This window comes from Leucopleurus acutus (assembly GCF_964270905.1).
Source record: "Leucopleurus acutus genome assembly, chromosome: 1".
Lineage (NCBI taxonomy): Eukaryota > Metazoa > Chordata > Mammalia > Artiodactyla > Delphinidae > Leucopleurus > Leucopleurus acutus.
The window spans coordinates 179,963,078-179,984,681 of NC_139142.1; the positions used below are offsets into that span (position 1 = coordinate 179,963,078).

Here is a 21,604-nt window from a genome sequence, read left to right on the forward strand (position 1 = left end):
GATGTTTTGGCCCTGAGGCATGTGGGATCTTAGCTCCCTGACCAGGGATCGAACCCACATCCCCTGCACTGGAAGGTGAAGTCTTAACAGCTGGACGGCCAGGGAAGTCCCTAACCAGGTATATTTAATTATTTATTATGATGATAAAAAATAAAAAGATAAACCTTTGAAGAAAAGGGTGAGAACAAGATGGGTAGGGCAGGGTAGAAAATTTGACACTTGGCTAAAGTGGACTTTTAATTCCTTAATTCAATGGTACTTACCCACTGTCTTCTGTGGTTTTATTCCTTTTCTCTTTTACCTTATCACCATTTTTCTTTTCTTTCTCTGTAATTTCTCCCTGATACACCTTGTCTCCAATAAGCCTGAAACACAAGACAGCCGCGTTGCCAGCTTGCCGTCCAAGACAAACTCCAACATGGATCTCATAACCATGACAACCCTAGAAAATATTTTTATTTGCCTCTTGGATGTGCAGAAAGAATGCATTCCAGGCCAGGGCACTCCCCTTGTATCACTCATCTCATTCTAGGGCGATTTTCAACAGGTCCAGATGGGAAGATCCAAGCCAGGGGGCCTCTGATTCTCCAGGAGGAAATCAGAAGACCTGCTCAAACTTCCAAGAAGATTCCCCAACTTGAACCTTGTCCAGACCTAAAATTAAACCCACACACCTCATTTGCATCTCTTTACCTCTTAGTTCAGGAGAAAAGAAGAAAGATGTTCTATCTGGTACATCAAAGGTTTCATGGCGTCTCGTCCTTCAGATCTCAACTTCAACACTGACTCCTCTGACCCACCTCCCCAACTAAACAAGCCGCCTCAATCCTACTTGCCATCTCCACAGCATTTGCTACTGTCTGAAGTTATCTCATTTATTCATCTGTTTGCTTATTTATTGTTTCTCCCCAGTGGAATTTCTGGAGCAGAGCAACATTGTCTTTTTTCATAGAAGTAGACCAATCACCTTGAAGCGCACCTGGCCCAGGGTGGGTACCCGTTCGTTGGAGGGAAAGAAAGAGGAAATGAAGGTGGGGGGAGGAAAGGAGGGAGGAAAGAAGAGAGTAATGGAATAAAAGAAGAGGTAATAAAAAGGAGGAAGGGGGAGAGGGAGAGACAGAAGGAAGAAGGGAAAGGAAGGGGGGGAGGGAATCAACATTCTTTCCCACGAACTGTCCACTGGACTGAGAATTTATAAATTCTCACGGCCAAAGACTGTGGTCTTCACAGCATCTCAGGCTCCCCTTGACCCTCCTGCCTAGAAACCTTCAACCCAGGGTCTCTGACCAGGGTGTCACCTACATAGTGAAGTTAGTGATGAAAGCTGCGGCTGGAATCTGCATCTGAAACGTGATTTCCTGGTCCTCAGATGCTCTGTTCAGCAACCTGCAGGCAACCGTAGTGAAGGCGTAACGGGAAATGATGGTGGACTTCACTGAGAATTCTGTCATCAAGGGTTTGGTTTTCTGTTGGAATCAAAACACACGGTATGCTGTGCACCTGGAACTCTCACAACATTGTAAATCGACCATACGTCAATAAAAATTTAAAAAAAACCCAGTATTTTCAATGGCACATGAAAGCATGATTCAACCATTTGGGAGTAGGTGTTTTTTTTTTTTTTTTTTCCGTAAGAGAAATCATCTTCAGTTTGGGAGCCCTTGACTTGTGATTGTTTTCTTCTTTCTTTGTCTTGTCCTGATTTTCCGGATTTTCCCCTCAGTTGTAAAAGTCATGGTTGAACAACCAGTACATGACAGAGAAACAAATTATTTAGCCCAGCTTTAAGAAATGAACACAGTAGGGAGATATAAATTAGGAGGTTGGGATTAACATATACACACTACTATATATAAAATAGATAATCAACAAGAACCTGCTGTATATATAGCACAGGGAACTCTACTCAATACTCTGTTATAATCTATATGGGAAAAGAATCTGAAAGAGAATAGACATATGTATACGTATAACTGAATCACTTTGCTGTACACCTGAAACTAACACAACATTGTAAATCAACTACACTCCAATATAAAATTTTTTTAAAAACTGTAAAAAACAAAAAGAAATGGACACAGTTAAGATTTCCAATTTAACAGAGAATATACTCTACTTAAAGAATTTAATAAAATATTGGAATTTTAGAAGTATGTGAAGTATATAACACTTTTCTGTTATAAATGTTTAGATCACATTTCTAGACTCACTGAATTGACCACAACATCAGATTACACCTAAAGAAATTCTCATATTTCCTAATTAATTTCAATATCCACTTAGAGAAACTATACTCTGGGGCTTTTCCTTTCAGATGACAATCACATTATTGTAAAATAAGAATCAATACTGAGCTCAAGAAAGTATTTGGGGAATTAGAACCCAGAAATAGGGAAGTCTGTGCTCATTAAATTTATCCCCCAAACTTCTGGTAAGGGCAGTAGCTACCCAGTGCAAATTTAAAAGCTGGTTAAACTATTCACAGTTCTCTGTGCATCTATAATATATGCATTTGCTTCTGCCTCATGGTATTATAACTCCTGCTAAGTGTCTTCTTCACCGCATGAGCCAGGCCAGAGTGTGGGCAGTGGTGGTGGCAGAGTTCCACCAGACTGTTCATCTGGTGGCTGAACTTGAAGCGGAAAAAAATCTAAACACATCTGAAAGATTTTCCCCTAGAAAGAAAACAAGTTCTCCAATTTGGCCTGAGAAGGAGGTATTTCAAAACAATGGTTCTTGAGATGTGGTCCTTGGACCAGCAGCGTCAGCAGCACCACCTGGGAACTTATTAGCAATGCAGAACCTCAGACCCCATGCCAAACCTACAGAGCGAGCATCTCAGGGGGTGGGGCTAGAAGGCTATGTTTCAACAAGCCCTCCAGGGGATTCTGAGGGTTGAGAAGCACTCTTTTAAACTAATATAACTAGGTGACACTTCATGTATTTCTGCTAGAATTTTATATCTATAAATTGAGAGGGTTTGTAAATCACCTAAATTATGTCTTCTTCTGAGATCCAAGAATCTAACTCAAGGTCAAAAGTAAGGAATAAAACATTGGGTTTTAGGAAATTATTCCTGAAATCAGAAATAATCGATGATTATATAGATAAAAAATATATATATGATTTTATATATAAAATATATAATCACATACATATTTATATATATATAATATATAATCATATATATGATTATATTTTTTATTTAAAAATATTCTTTTTTAAAAAAATAAATTTATTTATTTATTTTATTTTTGGGTCTTCGTGGCTGCACACAGGCTTTCTTTAGTTGCGGCAAGCGGGGGCTACACTTCGTTGCGGTGCACGGGCTTCTCATTGCGGTGGCTTCTCTTGTTGTGCAGCACGGGCTCTAGGCACACGGGCTTCAGTAGTTGTGGCATGCGGGCTCAGTAGTTGTGGCTCGCAGGCTCTAGAGCACAGGCTCAGGAGCTGTGGCGCACAGGCTTAGCTGCTCTGCGGCATGTGGGATCTTCCCGGACCAGGGCTCGACCCCGTGACCCCTGCATTGGCAGGCGGATTCTTAACCACTGCACCACCAGGGAAGTCCTCTTTTTTTAAAATTGGGGTATAGTTGCTTTACAACGTCACAAAGAGTAAGTCGGAAAGAGAAAAACAAACATTGTATATTAACGCATATATGTGGAATCTAGAAAAATGGTACAGATGAACCTATTTGCAGGGCAGCAATAGAGACACAGACGTAGAGAACGGATGTGTGGACACGGCGGGGGGAAGGGGAGGGTGGTATGAATTGGGAGATTGGGACTGACATATATACACTACCATGTGTAAAACAGAGAGCTAGTGGGAACCTGCTGTACAGCCCAAGGAGCTCAGCTCGGTGCTCTGTGATGACCTAGATGGGTGGGATGGAGCAGGGAGGGTGGGAGGGAGACCCGAGAGGAAAGGGATATATGTATGCATATAGCTGATTCACTTTGCTGTACAGCAGAAACTAACACAACACTGTAAAGCAATGTTGACAAAACATTCTTTATGAACATCTAGTCTCTTTAGGACAAAATCCGCTGCTTTAGCCGCCAAGCTGAGAGAAGATTTTCATACAACAACAGAAACTGGACACCTTCCTCGTACACCTTTAGACATTTAGACCTGGACCTTTAGACCTGGACACCTTTAGACATTTGAGTTTACAACCCTACTTTAGTGTGAGTTGCCCTTGAGCTGGATTTAGTCATTTTGTTAATTTATTTCGAACTCTATGCTCTTTCTGATCTCTACGTGCTTTATTGGTTTTGTTTTGGGAACTAGACTTCTGCATATTAGAAACACCCTTGAAATGAAGCAGTTATAGTAAAAGCTATCAAGACAAATATAAAGAAAAAGAAACTCTCAAGTCCAATCCCCTCACTTTACCAACGTTAAGACCAGGCTAGGGTACTTGCCCCTGGTCACACAGGTGGGAGGTAAGAAATCCAGCATGAGAATATGGAGTTGCTGACTTCCAATCCTGCCTCTTCTGTAAAAGGATTCCAGAGGTGGCCTGGCTGATCAAGGCTTTTCCCAGCGGTCACTGTTAGACAGCCAGTAAAATACAGAACTGCCAAAGCATAGTATATGTAATGCTGGTTCAATTCAAAAGTTACCTGTAAACCTCAGTTATCCCCCCCATTAAACTGTAAACACTCCAGACAGGTCAGGGAGCTGAATCCATTCTGCACTAGTGCCACATTCTGACATTTTCTAAAACTTTTTTTCTTTTTTCTTTTGGGTTGCACCACGCAGCTTGCAGGATCTTAGTTCCCTGACCAGGGACCGAACCCGCACCCCCTGCCATGGAAGCGCGGAGTCCTAACCACTGGACCACCAGGGAATTCGCCCCCCCCCAATATTTTTCTTATCAACTTATCACTTCTTTACCCAAAAGTCGAGCACTACTAGGGAAAAAATCTTGTTTAGTTTACGTCTTTGATAAACAGAGCATACAACTCTAGCTGCACGGCATTCCAAACAAAACGCAGCTTCTACCATAAAGAGTCCTTGCCCTGGACTATTTCTAAAGTATTTAAAGATCTTCTGCACTTGGTACCCTTGAGATTATCTTTGATGTCATGTTGATTTGTTCTCATTTATGAGATAATGATCACTTAAAATCTCACTGCAATTAAAATGTGAAAATTAGGAGACGCCTGACAAAATGCTAAGTTTGACTACTATGGTATCTTCTTTTGCCTTAAGATTATGGATGTAGCAGAATTTTCCACAACATTACATCACGAGGAAGCACAGTTTATGGTCTGTAGCCCCGAGAGACAGGCTGAGAAAAGTTTCAAGAAACTATTTTAGTTTTACTGCTTCTGCCCAGTTAGTGTTTTCCCACAGGAGCCCCTGTGTTATTTACATGGATAGCCCTTGCCTTTCCGTGACTGCGCTGTCCGCCAAAAATCTATTAACATCAATTATGTGCAACTCTATCCCCCATCCCCGAAAGCTACCCATCCCTTCCCCTGCCCCTCCTGGCCTGTGAACACGTGGAAAACGGGGGCCATGACTTATTCCTTTTTTCTCATCCACAGCTCTCAGCAGAGAATCAAAATCAAAAACATTTGTAAAACTGAATTTTCGGAATCTTGAACAATTAGAGAAAAATAGATATCCTCCAAAGGGAAATAGTAATAAAGTAGTATTTCAGAAGCACGACTCTAGATTCTATGATGGATTGGGAAGAAATATTACACACGATCTGTTCTCTCAAGGCGCATTGGGAATAAAGTGCAAAAAATAGAGAGAAGCACAGGAAGATATAGGGAGATATATGTATTTACTTTTTTTTATTGGAGTATAGTTGCTTGACAATGTTGTGTCAGTTTCTGCCACACAGCAAAGTGAATCAGCTATACGTATACATATATCCCCTCTTTTTTGGATTTCCTTCCCATTTAGGTCACCACAGAGGACTGAGTAGAGTTCCCTGTGCTATATAGTAAGTTCTCATTAGTTATCTATTTTATACACAGTACTGTATATATGTCAATCCCAATGTCCCGATTCATCCCACCCCTCTCCTTTCCCCCTTGGTATCCATATGTTTCTTCTCTACGTCTGTGTCTCTATTTCTGCTTTGCAAATAAGATCATCTGTGCCATTTTTCTAGATTCTACGTATATGCGTTAATGTATGATATTTGTTTTTCTCCTTCTGACTTACTTCACTCTGTATGACAGTCTCTAGGTCCATTCACGTCTCTGCAACTGACACAATTTCATTCCTTTTTATGACTGAGTAATATTTACTGATTGACTAGAAGAAGACTTTCCAGAGCTCAGAAGGAAGAGAAAACAGTGAAGACCATAAAAGTAAGAAAAGGCTTTTAAAGAGATGTAGGATTTACATGTGGTGAAAGAAAACAAAAAGAATATTCTAATAACACAAAAGACATAGAAATGGGAATGAACCATAGCCCATTCCTGGCACAAGAATAGTGCAGTTTAGTTAGAAAGGAGGGCACATGGGGCGAAGAATATTGGCCAGGTACATAAAATCGTGAGGAGATGCACCACCCCAAGGCCAAGCACAGAACCTGGAATGGGAGAAGTTTAGGAAAATGTGTCATAAAAGAGAGGATATAAAACCATGGTCTAGGTTTTTCCCAAAGCATAGTTCTTAAAAATCCAACATGCTTCCCATATATGCATTCAACTCAGTATTTTGTTTGGGGATGTGGGCTGGAAAACAGGGGGCAGAAGTCAAGTCTTCCTGTGACATAATAATGTCTTCATTATCTTTCCTGAAAAAATGAAACAGATGGAAAAGCATTTTTAGGCAGGGAGTGTCTTAATTAGCTGCTTGGGGGACCAGAGGTTTCTGTGTGACTCATGTGAGTCACTTAAGATCAAGTCACCCAGAAGACATCCTGAATCCCCCAAGATGCCATCTGGAACTGTGACAGGGGAGTGTTTGCCACGGCCTTTGCCAGGAGCCAGGTCTCTTCCCAGAAGATTGACCTTCTGCTGTTTGATCCTGGTCTAAGTGTTCTTTGTCGACCACTAGAAGAAATCAGCCCAAAGGTGGGAGAGAACCTCAGAAACAACCTCATCAGCTCCTCTCACTTTATGGAGCTTGGCAATTGGCTGACTCCAGTCCAGAGATCTTTACTAAACCTGAATGCTTCTTCCTTTTGAGAAAAACACAGCGGGTGCTGTTATTACATGAAGCAGAGGACTTCAGACAGGGCACCTCCCTGATGACTGTATTTACCACCCTGGGGAAATAATTTTCCTTCTGTAGACAGAGGGTGTCATCAGCTCTGAATTGCCTATTTGCAGTAATACATTCTATAGGGCAATATTTCATTATGTTTAGAGAGGAAACACAAAATGCAATTATCTTTTTTTTTTTTTTTTTTGCAGTACGTGGGCCTCTCACTGTTGTGGCCTCTCCCGTTGCGGAGCACAGGCTCCGGACGCACAGGCTCAGAGGCCATGGCTCATGGGCCCAGCCACTCCGTGGCACGTGGGATCTTCCCGGACCAGGGCACGAACCCGTGTCCCCTGCATCAGCAGGCAGACTCTCAACCACTGCGCCACCAGGGAAGCCCGCAATTATCATCTTTATGCAGAAAAAAAATTCCATTCTGTACACCCCCTAAAACAGATAAACCACGATGGCTAGAGCTGGGAGCAGGGAGACAGACACGTACGTAGCTGGCTCTCAGTGAGGTAATGGGGCCCAGCACCACACTACCTGCTGAACTGACTATATTTTCTTATTTTCGATACTCCTGATGCTCTGGCATTTGGGGCTTTGATCTTGGAGAGGCTGCTCCTCCCAGGGCCAGCTGATTCCTAGAGATAACAAATGACGCCCCCGCAAGCACACCTTCGAGATACAACCAATCAGCACAGAGCCCTCCACCTCAACCACCTCCTTTACCAAACTCTCACACACCAACCAATATTCCCCCTGCCCCGTATCACCCCAGGACCAGGTACCCAACCACTGGGGACCATCGCTGTAGCCCAGAGACTGCCAACATTATTCCAACTACCCAATCCTAAGCTTACGCAGCATGCCTAACCTGACTCATCAATTTCTTCCTGTAGAAACCCCAATAAAGGCTCTTGGCCGCATTCTCTCTCTGTCCCTGCTGCCCCGACTGACCCGGTGCTTCCCCACATAGCGCTGCCATGCCTCTCATCCCTTGGGACCTCTGAGTATAAACTTCCTCCTTCGTGAGGATCATTTCCGTGTCTGTGTGTCTCACCACATCTGCTCAAAACATATCCCGGCTACAAATTTTAGAATATCTGCTAGGAAGGGGATGCCAAGACACAGCCCCTGCCGTCGGGAGGTTAAAGGATGGCAGTGAATTATTTTAGGAAAACAGGCCAGTAGCTGTTAAGCACCATGGAGACTCAGAAAAAAAGATACTCCTGTTTTTCAAAACATACACATTTTTGGCGTCTGTGATACAAGGGCTTCCTTAAAAGAGTATCTACTTAATTCAGAATAAAATCAAGCAAATCCCCAGGGGTCCATGAGCTGGCAGTGACAGGAGGGTACCAGCTGTGGCCACCGCGTCCTCTTGGTTAATTAGAGTAGAGAACATTCAGATTAGTGTGGTATGGCTAGAACACAAAATACAAGGAGACTCGGGTAAACGAGGGCTACAGAGGCAGGCAGGAGCCAGAACACAAGGGGCCATAGATGTCCTCAGAGTTAATCCTACAGGTGATACAAAGTCACTGAAGGCATTTGCAAAAGAGAGTGATGCACCAGACCTATGCTGGAAAGATCATTCTGGTACTGTTTGGATGGGTAAATCAAGTCCACATCACAACATTATAATACATGCATCAATAAAAGTGAGGCTTTTAATGTTACTAGATTTCTAAGAAAATTTAAGAGATTGTGTAAAACAGTCTAAGGCAAAGGGCCAAGGAAATCTTTTTAACCAAGAATGAAACCTTGAGGGGTATAAAGAAGAGATAAACTTATTTATTACTCGGGAACTTAAAGCTTTTATATAGCAACTATACTATATACAAAGTTAATAGACAAGTAACAGATTTAGGGGAGAACTCTTCCAATTCAGAAGACAGAGTATGGAGAGCACACAAAGATCTCCTACATACTGACAATTAGGGGATAAAAAAACACAATAGAAAAATGGGTGCAGAAAAAATTTCACAGAAGAATGACTCTGAATGGCCAATAAATATATGGGGAAAAGTCCAGACTCAGGGAAATGCACATTAAAGGAACAATGAGGTATCACTTTAAATCTAAGAGACTGACAAATCAAAAGGAGTAATTATAGCACTGCTGGCAGAAATGTACATATTCATCACTGCTGATAGAAATGAAATTAAGACATAAGGTACTAGGTGTATTCAAAAAGTAGTCTGACTACATCTATCAAAATTAAAAGTGTGTGTGCACTCTGACTCAGCAATCCTCTTACTGAAAATCTCAGCCACAGAATTAAAAGCACCCACATAATAGAAAAAAAAATGTTTTGCAGAAGCATTTACAGGGGCAAAAAAATTGGAAAAATATTGAAAGCTCATCAATAGTAGAATGCTTGATAAACCATCGTGTGCCAACAACCTGTAATATTTTTCACCATCTCAAAGAATGGATAGAGGCAGGCCAGGTGAGGCACTGTTGAGTGAAAATAATAAGAAACAGAAAAATACAATCAGGTGAGGAGGCAGCTGTGTGTATAAGTGACAAGCACAGACTCAGAAGCTAGACTGCTGGGACTCAAAATCCTGGTTCAACCACCTCTTTCGGAAAGTGTAATCTTGGACAAGGGGCTCAATCTCTCTGAACCTCGGTTTTTCTCATCTGTAAAATGTCTCTATATTTGGTTGAGCTATGACACATGAGGCGCTCAGGACAGTGCCTGGCACATGGTCAGCATGCAGGGAACAGTAGCTGTGGTTACATGGTCCCACTGTCTGAAAGCAAATATGAGAACTCTCATACATGCCAATGTACACGAGGGTCCCCCACCTGCCTCTGCCATGATGTTTTTCTCATGGCATCTTCTCTATTCCTAACACACTTAACCATTTATTTATTGACTGTGTCTATCGCTGCCCCACTTTAGAATTCAAGCTCTATGAAAGACAGGGTCTTTTGCCTGTTTCGTTCATTGCTATACTCCCAATGCCTTGAACGTCTCTGGGCAGATAGTAGGATTCAAAATAATACTTGTTTGGGAATTCCCTGGCAGTCCAGTGGTTAGGACTCGGCGCTTTCACTGCAAGCAGCAACGGGTTCAATCCCTGGTCAGGGAACTAAGATCTCACAAGCCGCGTGGCTTGGCCAAAAACAAAACAAAACAAAACAAAAACCTTGTTGAATGAATGAATATGTGTATCCATGTCTTGCTGGGAGACTACTGTCCATGAGTCTGGTATTTCTGCACATTTTCTGTGCAGAGGCACTGGCTACCTCTGTTTCGTACTGCATTTTCCAGGATATTTGTATAATGAACAGCTTGGGAAGAGAGAGGTGGGGTTTCCCTTCAGAGCAAAGGGCAGGTTGGCTTAAAGTCCAGAATAATAAAGAGAATGTCTCCCTCCAGGGCAAAGATCAGGCAGGCTTAGTGCTCATTACAAAAGAGGCAGGTTCCCTAAGCTTAGCGTTTCTCTCTCTTTTTTTTTTTTGACTAACATTTATTGGAGTATGGTTGATTCACAATGCTGTGCTCGTTTCTGCTGTACAGCAAAGGGAACCAGTTATACCTATACACATACCCACTCTTTTTTAGATTCTTTTCCCACATAGGTCATCATAGAGTACTGAGTAGAGTTCCCTGTGCTATACAGTACCTCTCTTGTGATAAAACCAACCACGTGTGTAGGTGTTGCCTGGCCCTCTCTGTATCACTACATGAGAACTGAGCTGGAGGAAAGGCACCAATCCTGCCACTCTGACTTCTGCTCTTACTGTGAGTAATAAATCATCCTTCATCTCTGGCCCAGGAGTCTCCTGTTTTGTGCCAGCATCCATGAAACAGCAACAGACTAGCTTATTGGCTTGTAAGTAGGGGAAAAATCTAGACTCTTCACAATTCTTTACCCGTTTATGTTCACATATGTCTGTGTATGATGATGTGAACATGAACGAAAACATGAGACAATGAGGTTAGCAAACCTGGGGTATGGGGAGTCGGGATTGGGAGGATAGGAGAAGGGAGGGGAGGAAGAGGCCATGCAGAAAACGATGAGAATACAAAGTCCTGGTCCAAATAAAGATGGTAATGATTGCGACATTGGTCATGGTCAATCCAGCCTTGACTCGACCACCAGCCAGGAGTGCGGAGGCCTTGGGTAAATGGCTCATTCCTGAGGATGTACAGAGAAATCCATAGCCTCAGAGCCTGAAGGCGTGTCCCCACATTTTGATAGATCACGGCACACACAGTGGGAAGGAAGGACTGAGATCATTTCAGTTAAATGCTTAGAATCCTGAACATCTGCCCAAGTTCCATCTGGAAACCTCCAGCATGCACTGAGAGCCTGGACCAACTTCCATTACACAAAGCTTTAATCTATAAATGTGAATTCTTTGCTTGCTTTAGCTGTTGACTTCACAACACAGCCTTTATTTCTTGTGTAAGAACATCATAAAAAAGTAAAGATTCACTTAGGTGTTGGGCTTTTTTCTAAGAAGGTCTTTGAAAACTTCATACTTTGTCCTTACGGTTCTACTGGAATAATTAGGTCTCTTTTCAGAAAAAAAATCCACTTAAAGAAAGCCTTATAAAAGCCTATAAAAGAAAGCCTTACAGAAGCTACACTGTTTCATGTTCGATTTCTTCTACATGCAATTTATAAGCTTTGGGGGAGCTGCGAACATGGTTATTGCCTGGTTCAAACTACACAGAATAGCAAGGGGAACAGATTTTTAAGAGAATATACGTGAATATACGTACCAGCCTTTGCAACAGCCTGACTTGCCTTGGGACCCTGAGTGCAACCTAGAAGAAGAAAAGAGACATGAAATATGATCGTGAGGTCATTCTCATGTGAGTTACATGAGTGGGGTTAAAACCAATTCAAATTCATGCAAAGGGTTATCCATCCTGAAAAGCAGTTTTGACCTGTAACCAGGGAGCATCCAGGCCAGGATTAGAATTCATCCCTCTCAGACCTGGCTGACTGCTGAACCCATGATGTCACACCCCCTCCTCACCTGAGGGTTCTTACATCTGTTAGGGGAAGACAGATGAAATGGCCAGGACAGAGTTCATTAGAATATGTTTTCGGTTTCCATTCATTTTTGGCTTGAAAATCGGCTCTTTGCTGTTGTGTCTGCTACAACGAGTAAACCTGTCAGCTCAACTCTGATGGGCTCATTTACTCTGCTCAAAACTCCAGGAAACTCTGGAAGCAAAACTGAACTTACCTTGAACTTTCTTACTGTGTTTTTTTGTGGATGATTTGTTATACTTTCCCACATGCAGAGGAGGGGCAGGGGACGGTAATAACATCCTTATTTTTAAAAATCATATAATAATTAACCAGCCCCTCTGGACTAATTTAAAAGTCCTAGCTGGTTGCTGATTATTTCTCATGACACATCACTGTTTAAAGAACAGAAGTGTTAACTACCGCTGCTGTGAGTGATGAATCGGCCTTTCTGGAGGGCAGTTTGACAATGTCCATCACAGGCTTGGAAAATATGCTTAGACTGTATGCATGCCTTTTTCAACAGCTTTATGAGGTATAATTTACAAACAATAAAATTCATTCATTTAAAACAATTCAATGTTTTTTAGTGTATGCACAGAGTTGTGCGATCACCACGACAATCAATGTAGAACATTTTTATTGTCCTAACGGAAAGGCTCCCAACCCCAGCCTTTGCCCTGGGCCCAGGCAACCACTAATCTACTTTGTCTCTATGGATTTACTCATTCTGGGCATTTCATATACATGGAATCATACCATATGTGGTCATTTATTACTGGCTTTTTTCACTTAGCGTAATCTTGTAGCATTTATCAGCACTTTGTTCTTTCTTACGTCTGAATAATATTCCATTGTGTGGATACACCACATTTTGTTTATCCATTGGCCAGTTGATGGACGTTTAGGTTATTTCTACTTTTTGGCTATTATTTATAATGTGGAACTTGAACTCTATGAACATTCACATAGAGTTCTTTGTGTTGGACATATGTTTTCAGTTTCCTCAGGCAGATACCCACAAGTGGAATTCCTGGATCATATGATAAATTTAACTTTTAAGAAATAGATAAACCAGTTTTCAAAGCAGCTGCAACATTTTACATTTCCACCAGTATGCACGTCTTCCAATTTAGAAATCCTAGTTTCAGAAAAGCATCATATGGGGGAAAAATCAATAGGACAAAAAAGAATGTACAAAAAAATTCTTTGCAACTTTTAAAACAATTGCTAATCATTGGAAATACCCTAACATATCCTTTAAAAATGGTTTGGTTCAATATATTATGATACATTGATTAATTAGAATATAGCTATTGAAAATAATACTGTGGGCCTATATTTACTGACATCAATGTTAATTTTACTAGACTCCTGTGCTGTTCACCAAATATTTCTCCAACTCTCTGCCAGAAGGATTGCATTTCCTGGCCCCCTTGTGGGAAGACAGAGCCACGGGACTGGCTCTGGCCAATAAGTTATGAATGTTAAGTGGCATCTGTCACTTCTGCGCCAAGGATTTGATCGCAGGTGTGAGGTCCTCCAGAACTGCCTTTTCTCACCGGCATAGTAATTAGCAACGTTTGATACGGTCACTGCTCCACCAAGCCCAAGATCACACTTGCTGCACCGACAATCCAAGATGGACAAGTCATACAAGCAAGAAACAAACGTTTGTCATTTAAGTCACTGAGATTTGGGGGTTGTTACGCCAGTACAGCCTGGCCTGTCCTCACTCATACATTCAGCCATATTTTAAGTGATTAAATCAGGTAGCAAAACGCTATCTTTAACATGATCTCATTTTTATAAGTGTCTACGTGTGTAGAATGTGCCCAAAATGCTAATGGCTGTTACCTTTGAGCGATTAAATTCTTCTTCTTTAAACTTTTTTGGACTACCTCAGTTTTGGACAAATTACTGTGTATCATTTCCAAATAGGAAAAAAACAATAAAGATATTTCCATTTTGTAAACTCCAAGTATAACAGAAACTGGTTTAACCACTATCCTCTCCCTGATCCCTCCTGAAAATAGATAATGCTACTGTACATTACCATTATAAGCCATTGTAGAGTCTCCTATTCTACAGAACATGGAATAGAAAGAATTAGTACAGGGTTTTAGGTTGACTTCGGCCCTGGCTCCATGAGAACCAAACAATGACTAGGAGGACACTGGTTTCTATTTCTAAAATGACATGGGATGATTGGGACCGCCCAAGGAAACTGGCCCAGAATAAGTTTCCTGGGCAAGGTCTCCATCGGGTCTGCAGGCTCAGCTCAGGCCTCTCCCTTCCTAAAATTGTGGAATAGGCTGGGGACCACTTAAGATAGCCTTGGTCAGAAGGGAAGCTCAGGCCTGCGCAGGTATTATGTTCTCCGGTTGATCTGAAGTATTTCTTTGAAGTCTCCTCCTTTGTAAAATAGGTTTTCCAAGAAAATAAACAAGCATTAAGGAGAACAAGAGAGGCTGGTTTCTCATTTTTGAGATGACTGGCCTCTCAGGGGATCACGATGGCTACACTTCAGTCCAAATTTAGACTCGGACTGAACCAGAATCAAAACTTCCTGGTACCAGCTAGGATTAGAAGTGGAAATGACAGCAGTCATCTGCATTGTTTTTAGTTAGGAATTCCTGATTCCTTTTATTGTTCGAGAGTTTTCCCCTTGCCTTGTAAGAACCTGGGAGTGTGGGTTAAGGACAGGTGGGTGACCGACTCCAGCTTAATGTCAAGGGCTGCCATGAATAGTAATCTCAGAGCATGGACCACCAGATAATAGACTTAAGAGATGGCTCAAATAGGATTTTTTGCTCCTACTGAGCTGAGCTTGCTTCTCCAGCATCAGATGTCCAGACCACAGTGTTTACTGCGAAATACCAGCCATGACCTTTGCCATCAAGGACCATACTACCTAACCGGAAAGAAGGACACTCAGGAACACTTAGTAGACGAGGTATTTTTTACAAAGGAAATGGAAAAAAGAAGAGTTCACTATGTTCTCAGATGACCGTGAGAGGCTTTACGATGGAGGGATGGCTAGAAGTAGTTGTGTAGGATGTTTGTTGGAGTGGAATGAAAGGGGAAGGGAAATTTACAGAGCATCCCGTTCAATACGGGAAGCATGCTGGGAAAAAGCTCAGAATCTGCCTCTTTAGCTCACATGGACCAAGCAACATTCCCTACCAGGATGTGCAAGGGTGGCTGAAGACTGCCTCTGCACAAAGAATGTAGCGGTAACACCGTCAGAGCTGGAGGACTGGAATCTCCATCTACTCCGTCATCGGACAGTCCAGCCAGAGGTAGAAAACAGCAGGCACTGCTTCATGTTCGTAATTTGGATAACAGAGATGGTATTTTCCCGCCAGAATCGATCACAGGGTTGGAACAGGATTGGGAGGGAAGAGAAGCACCGTGAAAGCGTTCCAGAAAATCCACAGATGGGAAAGAGCACAGGAAAGGAGAAGAGGAGGGAACCCTAATTCCACCCAGGGTGAGGGATATCGTGAATACGTAGAACACACACACACATGCCCATTACGGATGGATGCTTTAGTGACCCGCGTGCACTGAAAGAGGGACAGAAAGGCAGGGTTCATGCCCTCAGGCTGTACTTAGGCCAGCCTCAGCCACACACCATCAAACGGCTGAAGACATGAGTTCCTGGCGGGCTCTGTGCCAGAAATGTATCTACCCGCTGGGCTCCATCTTCTGAGGGCATTCTGAAAACCTGAAACCAAGAGCCAGGAACTCAGGAGTCTGCTGCCTCAGAGATCTGATACAGGACCTGACACCAAACCCAGGGCTACAGGCTGCAAAGCACGGGAGCTGCCACCCATCACCTGGACCGAGGACAGTTAGTCTGGGAGGATCCCGTCTGGGTAATTCTCAAAAGTTCTCTTCCTTTGGAGAAATGTTGCTGCAGGTTGTCCTGCTATGAACCTCTTGCCCTTTGGGGGGCCCATAACCTCAGCAATGGAAGAAGAAACTTCTTTGGGGGGCTGAAATTCCAAACAATTTTCCAGGCAGCTGGAAAAACAAAAACAAAACCCAAACCAACTATCCTTAGGCAAGTCACCTTGTTTCTTTTAACCTGTGAGAAACAAGAGAAATGGATCTGGCTTGTGGGAAGATAATGAGGAGGGTGGGACCACCCCCCAACCCCACAAAGAAAGCTCAGGTCTCCATCCTATGGCCCCATTTTCCTAAACAGACCCTCTGCTCCTTGGATACAGAAAGCTTACAGGACCTCCAGCTGGACCTCTGACAGCACCGTGGGCACGGATGCTTTATGTTAGCGCATCCAGGACTTTAGGAGAACGTTAGTTAGGAACACTAAGTCACATACGACTCATCGCCCAGCTCGCGGGACTCCCCCATCCTTCTCCCCACCTCCCCCTCAAAGAAACCAGATATGGCTGGCTCTGGTTCGGGAGTGAGTAAATCTCTGGAATCTCTCCTGTTAATACCCTTCTTCCCCATCCAGCCTTAGGACTCCATTGCAACGATCACACCCGTGCACATAAAGGAGACATTATCGAGTGGTCTGGAGCTCACAGAATCTTTCCGTGACTTTCCTTTTCAAAGCGTTAAGAAAAAAACAAAACTGGTCTTGATTTTCTTTGTTTTCCCAAATGCAAAGGTTCTGAGTGAGAGACTATAAAACTTAAAACCGCAGAAATGCTCGATTCAGGGAATTAGAAATGTATCACCGCTGTGCGTGCGGTACCAGAAGCCTACGCTGAACACAATCTATGTGCCAGGAGCTACAAATTAAAATCGTGTTTAAACAAATTACGTTACATTGTAAATATGAAAGTGGCGGTCTTTGGAGGTGTCATTGAGAGCCCGGCTTGGCATTCAGCACTCCTGGGTTCTAATCTAGGCTCTGAAATATCACTTGCGTGCATCACTTCCCCTGGGTGGACTTCCATGGTTCCCCTGGAGCATAAGCTAGCTGAGGCCTTCCTTGCAGTGGCAGAGATTCAACCAGGCTGTGCATAAATAACCCAAATAGCTAATAGGACCTGAGTGCTTACTATATGTAAGTGCTGTGCCTGAATCAGCTCATTTTATCCTCACAACAAACAGGAGCAGAAGTGGGTTTGTTACTTTTTATTTAATAGTTTATTATTGTTTAGAAGCTAATAAAAGGTAAGCATCAGGATCCTTCACTTGCACGGTCCCTTAACAAACAGTGGTATTCGTAGTGTTTGTCAAAATGTGTCATTTGCTGTGATTTATTTATCCTTCTAAATAAATGTTTATTTTAGCACTTTTAGCATTTAGCATTTTTCTTTAAGAGGGCTTTGCCCATTATATAAACTTGACTCCTCTCTCAAAACTTAGATCCACCCCTGCCTATGAAGTAGGAACCATTAACAACGCCATCTTGCAGGTGAGGAAACGGAGACCCAGAGAGGTTAAGTTACTTGCCCAAGTACACACAGCCAGTAAGTGGTGGGATCCAGATTTGAACCCAGGCAGTCTGGTTCCACTTGGGGTGCTCTTAACCATATACTTTACTGCTTCTTATTATTTCTACATAGAGCTCCTAGCAAACTCTCCCTGACACTCAACACTTGGTGCCTACTATTATTCTGTAAATTAAAAACTGCTTTTGTAATAATGGGAACACAGCTCCATCCTTAGTTAAAGAAACCATGTCAGTTTGAGGGACTTCCCTGGTGGTCCAGCGGTTAAGAATCGCCTTCCAATGCACGGGACGCGGGTTCGATTCCTGGTTGGGGAACCAAGATCCCGCATGCCGCTGGGCAACTAAGCCCGCGAGCCCGCGTGCCACAACTACAGAGAAGCCCGCGAGCCACAATGAAGGCACGACACAGCCAAAAATAAATAAATAAATATTAAAAAAAAAAAGAAACCATATCAATTTGAAAGCAGGCTGATTTTATACAAGAGTCTTGCTTTTTAATATTGATTTCCTGAAAGATTCTTTCAAAGCTGAATTAGTCTAAGTGTGGTCCATGCATCACCTGCGTCAGGATCATCTGGGTCCCACCCAAACCTAGTGGATGGAAATTGATGGGGGTGGGGCACAGGAATCTGAATGTTGAAAGAGCCCCCTGAGTGTCTTTCTGCAAGATGAAGTTTGAAAACCACTGCAGATAATGGGTTTATTACACTACGGGTAACACTGTTTACAGATGAGGTGGAGAGGGAGGAAGGGACTTGAATCTAGGATATTATTAGTAATATTTTCAATTAAAGGTATATAACAAGCTAATAGGCAAGCTGCAACACAAGAATTGCAACACAAGCAATTTAAACATTGTTCACCAAATACCATATGATATCACTTATATGTGGAATTTAAAACTGGACATAAATGAACCTATCTATGAAACAGAAGAGAATCAGGGACATAGAGAATAGACTGGTGGTCGCCAAGGGGGAGGGATGGTGGGAGAGGTCTGGATTGGGAGTTAGGGATTAGCAGACGCCAACTATTATATACAGAAAGGATAAATAACAAGGTCCTACTGTATAGCACAGGGAAGTATATTCAATATCCTGTGATAAACCAGAATGGAAAAGAATATGAAAAAGAATGTAAATATATATATGTATAACTGAATCACTTTGCTATACAGCAGAGATGAACACATTGTAATTCAACTATACTTGAATAAAAAATAAAATTTTAAAAAATTGTTCACATATAATTTTGAAGACCATAATTATTGAGACCAAAGCACTAACTGCATTGCCAGGCACCATTCTAAGTTCTAAGTACATTAACTATTTTAATCTTCAAAATCCTTTTAATTAAGTAATCTCATCATCCCCATTCTCAAGATGGGTAAATAGGGGCTCATAGATGTTAATTAACTCCCCAGTAACTGCAGAGCCAGGATTCAAACCCAGGAAGTCTGGTTCTGGAGCCTGTGCTCTCAAATCCTACATCTTATACACACACACAAATTTTTTTAATAGAGTATACAAAGGTAAAATCGCAAATTTTCACAGAACTTTATATTTGGAGTCTTTTCTGATTTAGTCATTTTCCAGATGAATAAATAGTGCCGTGAGTTGACGAATGCATGAAGTCACTAAAATGGGCTAAACCTATGTTCTTCTATTCAGGGAAGTTCAGTGTTAAGCCTACTTGGACTTGCAGATGTCAGAGCTTTAATCCCTCCTCCCAGCTCATAAACAGAATCTTTGTTTCAGTGCTTCCCACATTCTTCTCCCTCCGCCCCCTAAAAAAAGTTTTAGGATCTTTACCCTAAATTCCTACCCTCAGCATTTCAGCTGCCCAAGCCTGACAGCAGCCACCAACATTAAGTGCTGACACCGTTCCCTGCACCTTAGGTGTATTAACTATCCAATCCTCATCACCCTGTTCTCTCCCACTTTTCACAGAACTGGAGATTGAAGCACCCAGGACCTTGCTCAGCGTCACAGAGCTGGTAAGTGCCAGAATCAGGAATCAGCCCAGGCACCAAGTCTATGCCCGTAACCACTGACCAAAACAGCTACCATTTCTTGAGCACCCACTGTATACCAGGTCCTTTACATAACTAGCAGCTGGATCCTTACAAGTATGCTCAAGAGGAGGTGTGTTCCATGCTGTGATGGACAGTAAAGGAAGGCTCAGAGAAGGTAAGCAGCTTGTCCAGACCATACAGCTGTAAAAGGCAAAGGAGAGACCAGCCTTTCTCTCTGGATCCGAAGCCTGCATGTTTCTCCTCCACCGAACAGCCTCCTGGAATTTTTATGGGTTATTCCTCCTGATAGTCCTACAAGAGAATGACCATTTCTTCCATTTCACAGATAAGCACATCCTTGAGGGAGTGTCAACATGAAAGTAACTACGGGATGTTTAGGTAGATTCTGTTTTCCAGATCTGCTCTTTAAACCAAGGTGCTGGGAAAGGGGACACAAAGTATACTTGCTTATCTCTTCTTCCCATCCTGTGAAAGCATGCTATCAGCTAAACAATTTAAATACGTGTGTGTAAACAGCACCAGGAGACATAGAAATGCACTGTCTACTTTAGAAATGCACTGTCTACTTTAGAAATGCACTGTCTACTTTAATCAGGACAGAGCCATTTCTCCCTATAAGGTCTGTGCTTTGAAAACTGTTCCAACCTGTTTTATACTCTTCAAAGAGCTTTCCTATCCATGGGGCATTGTACTGAGATTTCATATTTGCAGGATTCATTCACCTGTGAGGTTAAGCCATTTAAAAAACTCTGGCAGATACACAGAATATTAACCAGGGTAACTGAGACCCTTTGGTTCTTGATCCTCTGCCCATCATCTGGCCACCTTTAAACTGCTAAAGCATTGATAAGAACCTGATGGAAAGTCGTGTTCTCCCGGTTTTCAGATGGGAAAAGCAGAGGCTTCCAGGAGTTTGGAACTTTTCCTATATGTGCTTTCTCTCTGGAACAACTAGGAACCGACAGCAACAACACACTACCCCACACACGAGTCTTAAAGAATCCTGTAGTTAACTTGGGGCTCTGGCTCAGAAATGAACAACAAAAAACTAGCAGAAACCCGCGCAGGTAACAGGAGCCAAGGAGATTTGGTTCTGCAGGACTTTGAAGTGGCAGACACAACTCTGCAAGAAACTTCGCCAGCCAGACGCTCTCCTCGAGGGACCAGTAGATGGGGAAGTTCCCGAGCAGAAGGCTGGGGACAGAGAGGAGGTGGAGGAAAGATGTGACAGGAGATGGGGGTGAACCCTCCCTCTCTAGCGTCCAGGATCCTGTCCGGCAGCCACGCGCCCGAAGCAGGCGGTGGGAAAGGGCGGCAGCCCGCGTCCGGGGCCCGCCTTGGGCCCCCCGAACTCCACTTACTTGCTCCGAAGTGTCCCCCCAGCTCTGCACCTCTTCCAACGACCCCGCGCAGAACGGCAGGGCCAAGCACAGCCCGAGAAGCGGGAGCATGGCAGGGCCGGGGCGGTGTCACCGGAATGCGGCGGGACGCGGCGGGACGCGCGGGGTACAGCGCGGGGTACAGCGCGAGGTGCAGCGCTGGGCTCGCGGCTGCGAACGCGCGCGGCCCCGCCCCCGCGCCCCACAGGCCCCGCCCCCCGCACGCCCCGCCCGGACCCCTCACCACCACAGACCCCGCCCCACCGCGCACCTCCCGCCCGCGCCCCGCGCACCCTCCCCGGCCCCGCCTCCGCGCCCTCCGGCCCCGCCCCTTCGGTCCCTCCCCCTCGCCCCTCCGACCCTGCACTCCCGCGAGACCCCCGGCTCCGGCCCAGCACTCCCGCGAGCCTCGCCCCCATCCTGCCCCGCGCCGCTGCACCCACACCGGTTACCCCCCCACCCCACCACGCCCAGAGCGCACAGCTCATACCCCCTCCCTTGTCCTTTTCCCCCCACCCATAAGCCCCGCCCCTCCCTCGGCTTCTTTGCCTCCCTTCTCCACCCAGCG

General features: G+C 43.6%; 1 protein-coding gene across 1 annotated transcript in view; it reads right to left on the reverse strand.

The window, feature by feature from the left end:
- The window catches only part of ITIH5 (inter-alpha-trypsin inhibitor heavy chain 5), a gene marked incomplete at both ends in the record, with an annotated part of 71,705 nt that extends 50,597 nt beyond the window's left edge, over window positions 1-21,108 (reverse strand). Inside the window, 4 exons of the mRNA XM_082851079.1 lie at window positions 264-365; window positions 1,303-1,466; window positions 11,930-11,974; window positions 21,019-21,108. Coding sequence (XP_082707205.1) covers window positions 264-365; window positions 1,303-1,466; window positions 11,930-11,974; window positions 21,019-21,108 — 401 coding nt within the window. The remainder of the gene's footprint in view (window positions 1-263; window positions 366-1,302; window positions 1,467-11,929; window positions 11,975-21,018) is intronic.
- Between the last annotated feature and the right edge of the window lie 496 nt (window positions 21,109-21,604).